The following is a 15,036-nucleotide window of genomic DNA, read 5'->3' on the forward strand; positions in this document are numbered from 1 at the left end:
AGGGCGATTGGGGCGAGTGAGGGGTGCGCCCCCCACCCCACGCCCTGCACTGCCAAGGTCCTCCCCAGGCGAACTTGAGCTGCAGGTCACTGCGGGCAGCCAGGGCAGTAAAGAGGGCTCCTCCGCCTCCGAGGCTGGATGATGTGCCGTGGGGTGGGGCGGTCCTGTGCACCCACAGAGCGCCCCTGGACTCAAGCAACAGCCCCTCCAGCTAGGTCACCCCCACCGCCTGCAGAAGTCCCCCAGTCGGCGGGCTGAGAAGCTCCTGCTCTGTAGGATGCTACAAGCAAGGTGCGTGCACCCCGGCGCCCACAGGGACGGCCCCGGGGCAGGCCGGCAGGAATCCGCCGGGCTGGTGTGCGCGCGGGGAAACTGAGGCCGGGCGGCGGTCCCGGCAGCCGCCGCAGGAAGGAAGCCTCCGGCCCGTAGGGTGGTCCCCGAGCACCGCCCCCACACGCGCCGCCCCCCCACGCACTCCGTCCCCACGCGCGGCGTGGCCGCCGGAAGTAGTGCCCCAGGCGGCGTCGACGCCAGAACCCCGCGCGCGGCCCGCCTGACGTGGCCCCCGGCGCCCCCGCCGCCCACCCGGGGGTCCTGGACTTGTCCCCGCCGCCGCGCCCCGGCGCTGAGAGCCTGCACCCCCCCCCGCCCCTGCCCCCCCCCGGACAGCCCTCGAGGGTGGCGGCCGCAAACTACCCACCAAGAAGGAGGCCGTCCATGTCAAAGAGCAGGTGAGTGACGGGCCGCGGCGGGGGTACGGAAGCCGCCATTGTGCCGCCGTCACAGCCAGGTGGGGGCGGAGGGAGGTGCGCGCGCCCGCCGGGCCGCGCGCCAGCCCCTCCCACCCGAGGCGCTTTGCGCACGCGCACCCCGGGCGTCCGCGCCCCCGCGTCCTGAACCGGTCCCGTGCACGCGCGCTTGGGGCCCGGCTGCGGGTCCCGAGCTGCACTGCGCACGCGCGCCTCTGGCCATCTCGGGAGGGTCGTCGAATGCGCGCCCTGAGCCGCGCACGCGCACGCGCGCTCCGCTCTCCCTGCTGTGTCCCGCGCGCGCGGGCGCGTTTTGGACGGTCCCCTCAGCGGGCGCTGCGGGGTGGGGATGCACCACGGACGGGCACAAGTTTGTCCGCATGCACCCCGGCAAATGGGGCCGCGGAGAGCCTAGTTCCCGGTCTCCGGGGCAGATGCAGGACTTGTTTGGAAAGGGCGTGAGGAAGGAGGGCGAACCTAAAGGATCGGTGCATGGGGCTCTTTGGGGGCGGGGGGAGGCTTGTAAAGGTGCTCAGATTGGTGTCACCGCGAGCCCCCCGGTAAATGGGAGCCCGAATGGCTTGGGTATGCAGTCGTCCGCAGCGGCCGTCCCGGGACCCTCGCGGGCTTCTCTTTCGGTTTCGCGCGCCCGCCGCCCCGCGGAGCTCGCCGGGCGCATGCGCAGGGGCGAGCGGGTCTGCAGCCCCCGTGCCGACCTGTCCCGGGCTGCGTCCCGGGCTGGCGCGTGCTCCAAAACCTACCCCGGGGGGGTAGGTGTGATAGGAAAGGGCCGGAACCGAATTGTTAACGTGCTTTGCCCCTCGTCTGCCTTCCTTGCTCTCAGGTTTTTTTTTTTTTTACTTTTCCACTCTGAATGCAACCTGAATTTTTTTTTTTTCTGCCAGTCTCAAAAAAACATCTTTTTGACTCTGTTTCTGTTTACTGTTGGTTGGTGTTGCATGCACATGTTTATGCACAGGGATAGAACCTCTTTAAAGAAGCATGAGTTAGAAAGTTCCAGACGGTTTAAAACGTGAGGGTGTATTTCTGAGAAACGGCAAAAACCGCACTTGGGGGTGGGGGGGCAGCTTGGATTCAGCAAGCGGAACCTTTGTGTCTCAGTTTCTTCGTGTGTAAAATGTGGGTGTTAATGGAGACAACGCAGGTCCAAGCTCTCAGTATCAGCAAATAGTAACACGGTCAATGAGTGAACGTCTTTTCGGAGTTCTTGCTGTGAGAGAGTCTAAGCATGATTTCTTTTTGGGGACCCTGGACCTCAGAGAAGGCGGTTGGTTAGCCAGTTAGGGAGGGGACTGTGACCCCAGCGTGCTAGGCTGCCCTAACAAAATTACACAGGCTGGGTGGCTTGAACCACAGATGTGTTCCCGTACAGTTCTAGAAAAGGCAGAAGTTGGAGAACAATGTGCCAGCAGCAGAGTTAATGCCTCCCCAGGGCTGTGAGGACGGGATTGTTCCAGGCCTCTCTCCTTGGCTTGTGCGTGGCCTTCTTATCATATCTCTTTATATCATCTCTTCTCTGTGGGTCTATTTCTGCGTTGAAGTTCTTTGTGAGGACCCCGGTTATGACCAAGCTTTAATCCAATTACCTGGGAGAAGACTCTATCTTCCAGTACAGTCCCATGAGCTACCTAGGTGTTAGGACGCCAACTTTTTTTTTTCTTTCTTTCTTTTTTTTTTTTGAATGCCTGTGGTATGCCCGTGCTCACTTGAGGGAGCCTGTAGAATTCTCTTTCCCGAATTCGGTCCCTAGAAACCTTCCGGGATGTTTTTCCTCTCCCATTGTAACATTACAGTTGAGTTGATTCCTTAGATAAGAGGGGGAAAAGCCTCCAGGGCCAGGACTAAGAATTAAGCACTGCAGGGAGTCACCTAGAAGCTGCATTGTGGATCTCTACGTCAGGGATACTTGGCTCCCTAGACGGAGTCTCAGGAGTTGTCTGGATTTCTACAGATTTGCTGCAAAAATAAGCCTACTCGTAAATGCAGGTGAGGAAGAGAGGCATTTGGAGTGTCTCCCTTGCTCTGTTCCAGCCACTGTGGCTTTGGGCATGGCTCTTGCAGAGAATCTAGTTTGTTCACTTATAGGAACCAAGGTACCAGCTGGGAGTTTCCCCTCCACCTCCTCTGACCTGGCAAAACCTTGTTGCAATTGCAGAAGAGATGTCCTGGGGAGTTTTGTGGACTCAGCCTCTCCACAGATGTGAAAACATCATCCGAATCTTTTTTTTTAAGTTTTGTTTTCCACATTCTTCGGAAACATCCCTTGCATACAATGGGAGATACCTCTTTATTTAAAAACAAAAGACAAAACACAAAACCGTGAGAACCATCATGCTTTTTGGTCACAAGCTAGATTGGGAAAAACTGAAAATGTTAAGCGGTTTCTATATAAGTAACTAAATGCATGTTAACTTCTGTTAATTCTCCCAGCAGTCACAGCTTTTGTGGAGAGGGAGAATGGATTTCCTTGCACGGATTACAATTTATTTTTGCAAAATGGTGCTTTCCTCGTGGGTTGATGGCTCACTTTTCCTGACAACTTTATTTTTTTTAAGGATTTTATTTATTTGTCAGAGAGAGTACAAGCAGGGGGAGCATCAGGCAGAGGCCGAGGGAGAAGCAGATTCCCCCGCTGAGCAAGGAGCCCGGACACGGGGCTCCATCCCAGGACCCTGGGATCATGACCTGAGCCAAAGGCATCAGATGCTTAACCAACTGAGTCACCCAGGTACCTCTCCTGAAGACTTTAAAATGCAGCAGACGACCCAGTAAACTCTAGGACAGTGGTATCAAAAACACGTTCACAATGGATCGTGCAGATTAAAAAGCACGATCCTTTCCCGCACGATGAATAAACTCAAACGTGCCGTTCATCGTAAAGCAGAGAGATATGTATACCTTTGCTTATTTTAGCTTCTTTATTTTATTGTGTTGGTTCTTCCGTCCGTGTGTCTGCTTTCTGTGTTGTATTTGGAAGGCTGCTCATTGCCCATGTCATCTTTGGGAGCAGACCCAGCTCTGTGGTTCAGCCTGAGCAGGTCTCATTTTCTTCCCTCGCTCCGACCTGGTCCCTGGGAGCGTGAGGGTGATGCACGGTTCCCTTCCTGGGGGTTGTCTCTGTGGGCCCCTACAGCCGCTGGTGGCTAGGGCTGGGTCTCAAAGGGATGTGTGCAGGCAAGCCATGACGGACGCTCGAGGTCACCACTGGCAGAACTAGTCAGGCTTTGTGGGGAGTTTGGAGAGCCCATGATGCTCTCTCCAACGGCAAGCATTCCTTGCATGGCTCAAAAGGAAAAACATATTGTGGAGACCACCAGCAAAAAAAAACAAACAACAACAAGAAACAGTAAGAATAAAAAAAGTAAAAGGTCCAAAAAATAAATAACCAAGAAGAAAATGAATTTTTTTAAGTTTTTTTTTTTTGTGCAGTTTGGGTATAAATCTATAATGGCAGTCTTCATAGACTCTTCCAGCTGCTGTCAGAATTAACTTGCCATGAGACAGATTAACAGGAGAAAAATCAAATTTAATTTCATAGGTACAGGAACCCCACATTCATGAGACTTTCCAAGTCAGAAAGGTAAAATGAGGGGCGCCTGGGTGGCACAGCGGTTAAGCGTCTGCCTTCGGCTCAGGGCGTGATCCCAGCGTTATGGGATCGAGCCCCATGTCAGGCTCCTCCACTATGAGCCTGCTTCTTCCTCTCCCACTCCCCCTGCTTGTGTTCCCTCTCTCGCTGGCTGTGTCTATCTCTGTCAAATAAATAAATAAAATCTTTAAAAAAAAAAAAAAAAGCTTCTTAAAAAAAAAAAAAAAAAAAAAAAGGTAAAATGAGGTGTTTGTGCCATCCTGAGCTGAGGAATGGGATGGGGACCTCGAAGGGGAGGAGGGCAGTTCACGGCAGCTGACACAGCCGAGATCTATATTGTGAATTGTACAGAATGAGAATCTTTAGTACCTGCAACAGTGGAGATTTTAGGAATCTAAAGAGCAGGGGGGTGTTCTGTGTGTAGATAATCTAGGGGTATGTGTGTGTGTCCGTGTAGAGGGGATGTTTCTTTTGTGTGTGTGTGTGTGTNGTGCGTTGGCTCTAAGGTTCATCGCACATGGGTTCAAACCCCACTACTTCCTAGTGAGATGATTTTGACTCTTCTTAAGTTTTATGAACTGTGGAAGGTCAGAGATTTAACTCTCTCAGCAAGGTAACCTGTTAGTTGGATACAGGATCATATTTCCTTGCACAAGACATTGGACAGTTGGTTCAAACATAAAAAGAATTTCTTACTAATCTTTTCTAACACTAGACAGTTGATTCAAACATAAAAAGAATTTCTTACTAACAGGTATAGTAATAGCTAGAGTACCACAATTTGTGCCAGTTGCAGACCCATAAATCCCAGTGGGAGACACAAAGAGATCAGATGCTACCTGCCCATAATTCATTATAGGACAGGAACACCAAATGTAGGGAACTTGAATCTTTTATAATGGACAGTAAAGACTTTCTGATCTTCGCCTGGAGGGAACTATTATCTTTTTTTTTTTTNGACAGAGATAGAGACAGCCAGCGAGAGAGGGAACACAAGCAGGGGGGAGTGGGAGAGGAAGAAGCAGGCTCCCAGAGGAGCAGAGGAGCCTGATGTGGGGCTTGATCCCAGAACGCCGGGATCACGCCCTGGGCTGAAGGCAGACGCTTAACCGCCGTGCCACCCAGGCACCCCTCTTTTGTGTTTTTTTAAGTCATCTCTGTGCCCAACGTGGGGCTTGAGCTCACAACCCCGAGATCAAGAGTTGCATGCTCTACTGACTGAGCCAGCCAGATGCCCCTCGTTGTGTGTGTTTTTAAGAAACCTGAGGAAATATATATAATATTTAAATCTGTTTTCCGTATGCACATATTAATATGTCATATATTACGTATAAATGTGTGCATTTGTGGTTTTTAGAAACCTATGAATAGAAGTCATAACGTATCATTTCAGCAGGCTGATTTAACACATACATGTGCGTCATCTATGCAAGCAGATGCATGTGTGTCCTTCAGAGGAAAGTTTTCTCTGTATAACATGGGTGTCTATCTGTGTATATATAATTGCACAGATTTAAGAGTTCTGTAATAGTTTACGTAAAATGGGGGCATCAAGCAGGTACCATCAACATGTTTTCTTTTGTGGACACACTTCCATTGACTATGTTTGTCACCTGCCACGATATTTAACGTGCAAGGGATAACATTTGAAAAGCATGTATTTCTTTGTTGTTGTTGTTTTTTAAGATTTTATTTATTTATTTAACAGAGAGAGAGAGAGACAGCCAGCGAGAGAGGGAGCACAAGCAGGGGGAGTGGGAGAGGGAGAAGTAGGCTCCTAGTGGAGCAGAGAGCCGGATGCGGGACTCGATCCCAGGACCCCGGGATCACGCCCTGAGCCGAAGGCAGACGCTTGATGACTGAGCCACCCAGACACCCCTGAAAAGCATGTATTTCAAGTCTGTTCCCCAGGGCCATTTCAACTACTCTGAATGAACCTTAGATGAATTCAGTTCCTGTGAGTCCTTCCTCCTGCAGTGGACCACAGTGCCATTTAAGGGAAGGTGATACACCAGGACTTCATTCTGGGTTTAATGATAAAGCTTCAAACCCCAGAATGCATTACATCAAAGAGCCCCGTGTAATTCACACAGTGCTCATGAACAATGAGAAGTGCGTGGTAATCGGAAACCATAAATGACCAGAAACACCTACCCGGAAACAACTGAGAAATTTCCATCTGCTTTGTTTGGCACCTGTCCGCATTACCTATGAATTGCGTGGGGGGCGGGGTGCTTCCGGGAACATTCCTTGTGATCACCAGGGAGGGTCTCAAGACAAGAGATGGTTTAGCGTTTCTGGGTGTTACGAAGGTGGTGGGTGGCTTGCTGGAGAACAGCCAGACTCATCCTGGGTGTGCAGAGAGGGACGCACAGCTGGTGCTTGGTCGCTCTAGATCATAGAACAGGAAGACTGCATGGTGGATTCTCACTCCACACCCTGTCCTCCCCATACGGCTAAGACAGGAACCCTTCTGTGAGCACCATGTTGCTGGTCTAGTTGCCTGATTTGCATTGAGATGCTTGCTCCTTGATTCAAGGCCCTAATGACCAAGCGTTGGTCTTTAGGTCCGGTCTTGGAGAATGAGTCTTTGCTTGCTAATCCCCGAATGACTGCATCGTGCCCTAGTTCTGTGGGAGTCGAGAATTTTCCAGCCACCGTCTCTCCATTGGACTCTTCCTCTGTAGAGTGCAGAGTGAGAAGGCATACCCGGTTTTGGCTTGAGGGTTCCCGTGTGATGCCTTTGATGGTCAGCCCGGTGAGAGGGCTGTCAGACACCAGCTAGGTTCAGTACTGAACAACTTCCTGAAGTATCTACAGAGTATCTACAAAGCCTCTTCTTTTCATGACCCCAAAGCAGAGTGGTTTACATAGTTTGAACAAGTGGAATATTTTCACTTCCATACACTAAAATTTTCCAACAAGGAGGGTTTATTTAACTGCCAGGCATTGTGCCCTGGGCTGTTGTCCCTAATCGATAAGCTGCCCTGGAAAGTAGGGTTCTGCCTGCTGCAGAAAAGAGGGCCGGTGCTCAGAGAGGTGAAGTGCTTTTCTGAGGTCACTCAGATGAATTCGTATCCATCTGCCTCCAAGTCCTCCTTGCACTTTCTAAGATAAATCATTCTCAGGGGATATGTATCATAGTAAGGTACTAGGTTGAAAGCATTGGGAGAGGGGCAAAGAAAGAAAGTGTGTGTGGGGGAATCTTTGATGTAGGTAGCCCGGATCCCCCCCCGGGTTCCGTGGCCCTGTAGCAGGGGTGCAGAAGGAGACAGGAGGGTTTTGTGAAGGGGTTTCTTTGGCACTGGTGTCCTGCCCGTGCCCCAAGGGTCCTGCACTCCTGTCTGTACCCCCCAGAGGAGGATTCAATGAGACTCCATACAAAGGAGTCTCTCTGGGCACAAGGGGCTGATCCCGTGTGAGGACGTTGGAGAGGCTCCAGGCGCTGATAGAGGCTGACTCTCGACAGCAAAGATACACAACCCGACCGCCTCAGTGACAGACGGGGACTAGCCTGGGGGAAGGCTTGCAGCCACCGCTCAACAAAACATCTTCTGAGGATGAGGGAAGAGTCACCTGGATGGCTCCCAAGAACTCATCTCCACTGTGCCTGAAGCCATCTCTCAGTAGGACCCTTGAGAGGAGCACTTTCTGCCCCTTTGGTCCCATCTTTCCCTGCACACTCCATGCCTTGGGACCATAGCAGCAGCTAAGACTGGGCTGGGCCATGAATGAGAAAGCCAGAAGCTGCTGTCCACATGCACCCCTCCGGGACCACGAAAGCCACGCTTTTGCTGGGGGTGACTCACCCGGGAATTAAAGGGGTAGCAGCATTTCAGTATTGTCCTAGACGTTTGCATTCTGAGCTTTATGGCATTCAGTGGCTGGAAGCATCCTGCGGCATGTTAGAATTCGGACCACGAGCTTATATAACACATCTGTCCTACAGATAAGTTTCACAGAGACTCCGGGAGACCACATGTCACTTTGCAATGACATCCGGGTCCTGCTCATTCAGGATGAAATATCTCTCCAGGTTTCGGGGTGCACTAGTATCTGGGGTTACTGTTAAGAATGGGAAATACGTTCGCATCTGCTACGTCATGTGTGAATTATCTGAGTGCCTGCCAGGACCCGGAGGCACACAGAATCGTTAAAAATGAGCAATGTTTTATTTATAGATGTGGAGTAATGAAAACAAAGACGCAGAGGGTGGTTCCCCCCCTTTTTTCTTCTTCTTCTTCTAAACGAAACACGGTGAATGACATGAAGGGAAATATGGAAAGAGAAAAACCCAGGAACTTCTGGGTTTTTTTTTCCTGTTTTTCCCTGGTGTGTGATTTCCCCGCAGAACGTAGGAGCAGGGCCTCCCATGCTCATGTCATCACGGTGCTATCATACCTGCCTGCTTGCCACCCACGGAGCTTGGTGGTGTCCTTGCTCACAGCCTAACCCTCGGTGTTGACAAGGAGAATGAATTCCTCGGGGCCCTGTGTGATGTGTAGGTAGGTGTAAGTCACCTAACAGACAGCCTTGCAGGGCTCGTGCAGCAGGCTATCCACAGAGCGTTCAAAACGTCTCCCCCTCCATTAGCACCCTCAGCCGTGTCCCCAGTCCTTAGTGTTAGAATACAGCACGTCAGCAGGTGTCCGCCCTCTGTCCCCTGCCCGCATGTAGATCCTTCTCCACCTTCTTCACCAACACCTGCTCTGGGTTCTGCGGTGCACGTCCGGTGTTGTTGTTTGTTTTGTTTTCTTTCCACCTGAGCATGCCGACAGGTGAACAAAGGGTGCAGTGAAGCATTTGAAACTGATACACGTCTTGAATGAACTGATAGCTACCTTGCAGTTAGCACGTTCTGTGCAGGAAGTGCAGTTGCCCTCTGATTGAGACGTAAACCATGCAGGGTGTGAGGAAGGACCAAGAGGACACATACAAGCAGTTAAATAACTTTTTTATGATGGATTCGCTCATCACTCCGTGATGACTCTGTGATCGAGGAGGAGGGTCAGGGGAAGCTGGCCAGGCTGTCTCATTGTTATTCACACCCCGGGGCTTTGGGCTGGGTGCCCTCCAGCATGGTTCCTTGAAAAGCTCTGTGAGATCCTTGAAGGCAGGGTATCCTGTCTGAGTCCCCTAGCGAGGGCCCCATCAGGAAGCCTCGTAGGAACCGGTGAGTTGGATTCATTTTTTGTCGTTGTTTCTCTGCTGCTGAGATATTGAGATAAGTGATGTTTGGCAAATGGTCTAATGTTGCTGTTTCAAATGAAATCTTAGAGTTTCTTTTTCTGCCCCTTTCTGGAATACTTAAAACAGCATGCTGGGGGAGAGTTAATTAAAGAAGCTGTCGAGCTAAGTCTTAGCTACGGGAGATAGCATTTTCGGGGATCCTCTGGGGGAGTCATGAAAGCGTGTACCTTCTTACCTGTTGTGTGACATTTTTTAAAAACCTGTGGAACTGCCTGCAGGAATTCATCTGTTTTCATTTGTTCCTTTGCCCTGAAACAGGGAGGTCTTTTCGGGAGAGGAAAACAATTGCCAAATACTTTCTTTTCTTTTCTTTTTTCTCTTTTCTTTTCTTTCTTTCTTCTTTCTGGATTAAAGTGGTAGTTTGAAAACACACGGTGGATACAAAGAATAATGGAGAGCCCAGAGGCAAGAAACCCAGGAGGAAATGAGCAAATAAAGAGGTGGACTTTGTGCTATAGCTTACTCAGAAGAGAAATTGAATTAACTTTATGTATCAAAATATTAGAACCAGTGCTTCCAAGTTAGAGAGAATGAATGTGAATAAGGTGTATGTGCCATCAAGGCTATGCCAGCAAACATTGGTGTTATCCTAAGCTTACGACTCATTGCTTTCCTAAAGAGTAAATTTGACACAGAATTCATGGCACGTCTCTTTTTTTAAGCTTTTAAAAAAATTTTTTTGAAATATTTGGGGTGCCTGGTTAGCTCAGTCGGTTAAGCGGCTACCTTGGGCTCCGGTCGTGATCCCAGGGTCGTGGGATTGAGCCCCACGTCAGACTCCCCGCTCGGTGGGGAGCCTGCTTCTCCCTCTCCCTCTGCTGCACCCACTCGCTCTCTCTCTCGTCAAATAAATAAATAAAACCTTTAAAAAAATAAATTTTTTGAAATACTTATTTAAGTGTGTGGATACAAAATCTGTCATGAACCCCATAAAGCAGAACACAAGTGATCCCAGTTGGTAGATATGTGGCTTAACACGCAGCGTTGGTTTTGCTCTAGGCTGCGGTGTTCATTACTCCACTGTCGGAGATTGTGTTGGGCCGTGTAGACTGTCTTTACAAAGAATCAGGGTTAAGCAAGGAATGATACGCAACTCAGAAATTGACCACTCTTTATTCTGAAAATGTAAATCGCTTACAGGAGAGAAGCATGGGGGAGAGCGTGACCTTTGTAATGCATGCCCTATGTAATCTAGCAATCGTGAGCCAGTCAGATGTATGATTTTTTTTTTTTTTTTTTGCAAAGAGAGGTGGTAAGGCATGTGTATAATCCCTCCCAGATAAACCCTCCATGCTACTGTCTAAGTTAATTATGATGTCGAGTGCTTGCCTGCTGGTTCTCTGGGTATCAGCATTTTTTCTTTTTAGATTTATTTATTTATCTGAGAGAGACAAAGAGAAGGGGGAGGGGCAGAGGGAGAGGCTCTGAGCGCCCAGCCTGATGCAGGGCTCGATCCCATGACCTGAGCCGAAATCGAGCATCAGACGTTAAACCTACTGTGCGAGCCAGGCACGCCTCGACATTTTTCAGGTATGCATGGTTTCCACCCTCTGAGCTAAGCCTTCAGGATTGAATGCGAGGGGTGATAAAACGAAGTGTCTTTGGAGATGATGTCACCTAAAATGGTGAAAGTCTTAGGGAGAGACGACTCCACTTTATGGTCATTTAGGACAGGCACTCTTCTTTCTCGACAATCCCACGATCGTACCTGACAGATTATCTGTATGAATTGGTGTCTACAGTAACATTAATGTACCCACCAAGAAATTGCCCCATTTTCATTTATAATGAGATTATAGCCTAACAACTGATGCTATCATGATCCAGAAATGTAAAAGCTTTCAGTGCTTGGGGGGAAAAATGTACAAGGGCTTCCTTGTATTTGCATTTAAAACTGAGCCGTCTAGGGGGCCTCGGTGGCTNCATTTAAAACTGAGCCGTATAGGGGGCCTCGGTGGCTCAGTCATTGAGCGTCTGCCTTCGACTCAGGGCGTGATCCCGGAGTCCTGGAATCGAGCCCCACATCAGGCTCCTCCGCTATGAGCCTGCTTCTTCCCTCTCCCACTGCCCCTGCTTGTGTTCCCTCTCTCGCTGGCTGTCTCTATCTCTGTCAAATAAATAAATAAAATCTTACAAAAGAAAAAAAAAAAAACCAACTGAGCAGTAAATGTCAGGCATCCCTTGAAGGGCTGATTAAAGTAAACATTAAAAGTTTGTGGGTAAAAATCCGGAAGCCTGTTCTCCAGAGCACTCTCCACGTCTATTGTTTTGTGTGTATCTTGTCCTCTCCTCATTGAAATTCCTACCGTGTTTGGAAATTAACCCTGTAAAACATGGTCGCTGGGTCAACCAGCCCTTACCTAGCACCCTTGGGATTCAGGTAATGAAAAATTTTACAGTGATGAAACAGAAGTCCCGTCTTACCTCCAGAGTTGTCCAAGTGGGAACACAAACACTCCATGTAAATAGTGCAGGTCGCAATGTCAATAATAATTAAGTGCTTATTACGAGGAGGAAGTACAGGGCAGAGACTCACATGGGGCAAATTCACTGTAGTGCCTTTGACTTTCCACTCTGATAGAAACCACAGAGGTGAGATGGAGGGGGTCAGGGATTCCTCTGGGCAGTTCCAGGACTGGGGGAGGCCTCGTCTGTTGATGGGCACAGGACTGGGGTGTCCTCGGTTCCAAGTGATTTGTGTGCCCCGGCATTTCTTAGCTTTCACTCTGGAAGGCTCGTTGCTATAGGGACTGACCTGCGTTTGTAGGATGTTGAGCCTACCCAGGAGATGCCACAGTGCACCCCCACCCCCGCTGCAGAATTGCCTCCAGACGTTCCAAGTGTTCCCTGGGCAGGAAAAGCCGCCCCCAGTGAAGAGAGTTGCTGAGTTGGAGGCATGGAGATAAGCCTCATCACCTCCTCTCAGCTGTTTGCCAGGGTTCCAGGAAGTTCCGTGGTGCTGGAGGTTGTCCCAGCTGGTCTGACCTGGGTCACTATCGAACACGGATTTCCTGTGTCCCCGATCTGTCACAAGGGAAGTGTGGGCTTACACAAGTTGAGGTGACTTGGCTAGCATCCTTTTGAGCATGGACGGGCTTCCCTACTGCCTGGTGTCTTGACTCCTTTCCTTTTTTTTTTTTAAGATTTTATTTATTTATTTGAAAGAGAGGGAAAGAGAGAGAGCGAGCATGAGTTGGGGGCAGAGGCAGAGGGAGAAGCACACTCCCCGCTGAGCAGGGAGCCCGATGCAGGGCTGGATCCCAGGACCCCGAGATCATAACCTGAGCTGAAGGCAGATGCTTCACTGACTGAGCCCCCCAGGTGCCCCAAGACTCCTTTCCAAGTGCTCCCTTCTGCGTTATGGATCTACAGCCCTTTGTCCGTAATCTACAAGAACAAAGAAAACAAAAGGATTGCAAAGCAAGTTTTTTGGGTAGCTTGTTTTTGGCCGTTCTGCACCAATGAACGTGAACGGATGTAAAGTTAAACAGTGTTTATTCATCCCACGGAATGCAAGCACTCATTCTGTTTTGCTGCAGAACTATTCCTATGGGTGAGTGCAGACTGCTGTCCAGAACTTTGTGCCAGGGTGCGTTACAGAGCGCATGACGGATCTGCCATTGTGTTTTTCCGTATATGTGTGTCTATGTGTTACATACCAAGAAAATCACTAGACAATATGTAGGTATATCAAATCATTACGTTGAGCACCTCGAACTTAATGCATGACATGTCAGTTATATCTCAGCAAAACTGGAATCCATATTTGACATGCAATAAAACTGGAATACAGATGTACAAATGCGCCAAAATTTTACTGAGTTATAATTGACATACAGTGTCTCGTGAGTTTGGAATAGATGATCGGATGGTTTGATACATATCGTGATGATTGGATACATATTGCAAAGTAAGTTTCCTTTACATCCACCACCTCAGGAAGTTACAAGTATTTGTTTCTCGAGTTGTTAAGAGGTGTAATACAGTGAGTGCAGTTTTGTAGAAAACAACACTGCCCATTAGGAGTGTCAGAAACTATCCTGGGTGGGAGCGCCTGGGTGGGGCAGTCGTTAAGCATCTGCCTTCGGCTCGGGCGTGATCCCGGCGTTCTGGGATCGAGCCCCCACATCGGGCTCCTCCCCTGGGAGCCTGTGATCGAGCCCCACATCGGGCTCCTCCGCTGGGAGCCTGCTTCTTCCTCTCCCACTCCCCCTGCTTGTGTTCCCTCTCTCGCTGGCTATCTCCATCTCTGTCAAATAAATAAAAAGTCTAAAAAAAAAAAAAACTATCCTGGGGGCAGCTCAGCTTTGCAGCAGCCTCTGCATACTTTTAATAAATTTATTTTGATTTTTTTAATTACCTTTTAAAATCCCTCCCTCCCCCCAAATTGAATTCTGAAACACACTTGGCCCAAGAAGTTTGTGTTTTGAGACTGCGGAGCTGGGATTGTAATTGTAAGCAGGGGAGGGTTCGTTTGGAGCCTGTCGTGACTTTGAACCATCAGAGGATCGTTGCACCTTGTGATTTTTTTTTCCGGTTTAGGCTATCAAACTATGCCGTAATCCCTTCAGAAGTACTTTCCACCACTTCAAACCTCGTGACTTTTGCAAACTCTGCAGGCTTTGCGATAAAGTGGGACTAGTCAGAAACCTACATTCAGCCAGAAAAGTGGGGCAGAAGTTCGGTGTCTTTTGGTCACCACACCCGGTGAGAAGCAGCTTCTGACCTCTCCTCCCCAGCCCATGCACCTAGGAGGCAAAGACCACTTACTCAGATCTACTGGGAGTCATGATGGCCCCGCCTGGGATCTAACAGCTGGGATGGTCAACAGCACGTCTTGACTTTGGAAAGGCCAGACGTTTGATTGCATTAAGCACAAATACCGAGTCCACTTTCGGTTATGAAGCAGTTGGTGCCGTTTGGCGATCACGTGTACATAGCTTTCTCAGGCTGAGCACTGTCGATATGCGGGGTTGCGTTATTCTTTGTTACGGGTGAGTTTTGCACATTGTGGGGTGTTCAGCTCCATCCTTGGTTATTGTCCAAGAGATGCCATTAGTACCCTCTCAATTGCAACAACCCCAAATGTCTCCAGACATTGCCCACTGTCCCCTGGAAGGCATAATCACCCCCAGGTGACAACCGCTGGTTTAGCTGATGCTGTACTGGGTGATGAGCCCTATTTTACAGGTGGGGAAAAGCAGACCCATGTTCTTTTCTTTCTTTCTTTTTTTTTTTTTTTAAAGTTTTTATGTATTTGAGAGAGAACGAGAGTGAGTGACAGAGAGAGCAGAAGCTGGGAGGAGAGGCTGAGGGAGAGGGAGAAGCGGGTTCCCCGCTGAGCAACGAGTCTGACACAGGGCTTGATCCCACGACCTTGGGATCGTGACCTGAGCTGAGGGCAGACGCTTAACTGATTGAGCCACC

The 15,036-nt window shown here is 49.5% G+C and overlaps 2 protein-coding genes across 3 annotated transcripts in view; one reads left to right on the plus strand and one right to left on the minus strand.

Annotated features, from left to right (window-relative positions):
- Positions 1 to 849, minus strand: part of PUDP (pseudouridine 5'-phosphatase) — a 94,165-nt gene extending 93,316 nt beyond the window's left edge. Inside the window, exon 1 of the mRNA XM_034649455.1 lies at positions 701 to 849. Coding sequence (XP_034505346.1) covers positions 701 to 770 — 70 coding nt within the window. The 5' untranslated portion in view covers positions 771 to 849. The remainder of the gene's footprint in view (positions 1 to 700) is intronic.
- The window catches only part of STS (steroid sulfatase), a 90,932-nt gene continuing 76,041 nt past the window's right edge, over positions 146 to 15,036 (plus strand). Inside the window, exon 1 of one of the 2 annotated variants that reach the window (XM_034649457.1) lies at positions 146 to 291. The gene's annotated coding sequence lies outside the window, so the exon portion shown is untranslated. Of the gene's footprint in view, positions 292 to 9,415; positions 9,533 to 15,036 lie in introns of those variants that run through there. The other variant, XM_034649456.1, reaches the window with a different exon arrangement.

Source organism: Ailuropoda melanoleuca, chromosome X (genome assembly GCF_002007445.2).
Source record: "Ailuropoda melanoleuca isolate Jingjing chromosome X, ASM200744v2, whole genome shotgun sequence".
In the NCBI taxonomy this organism is placed as follows: Eukaryota; Metazoa; Chordata; class Mammalia; order Carnivora; family Ursidae; genus Ailuropoda; species Ailuropoda melanoleuca.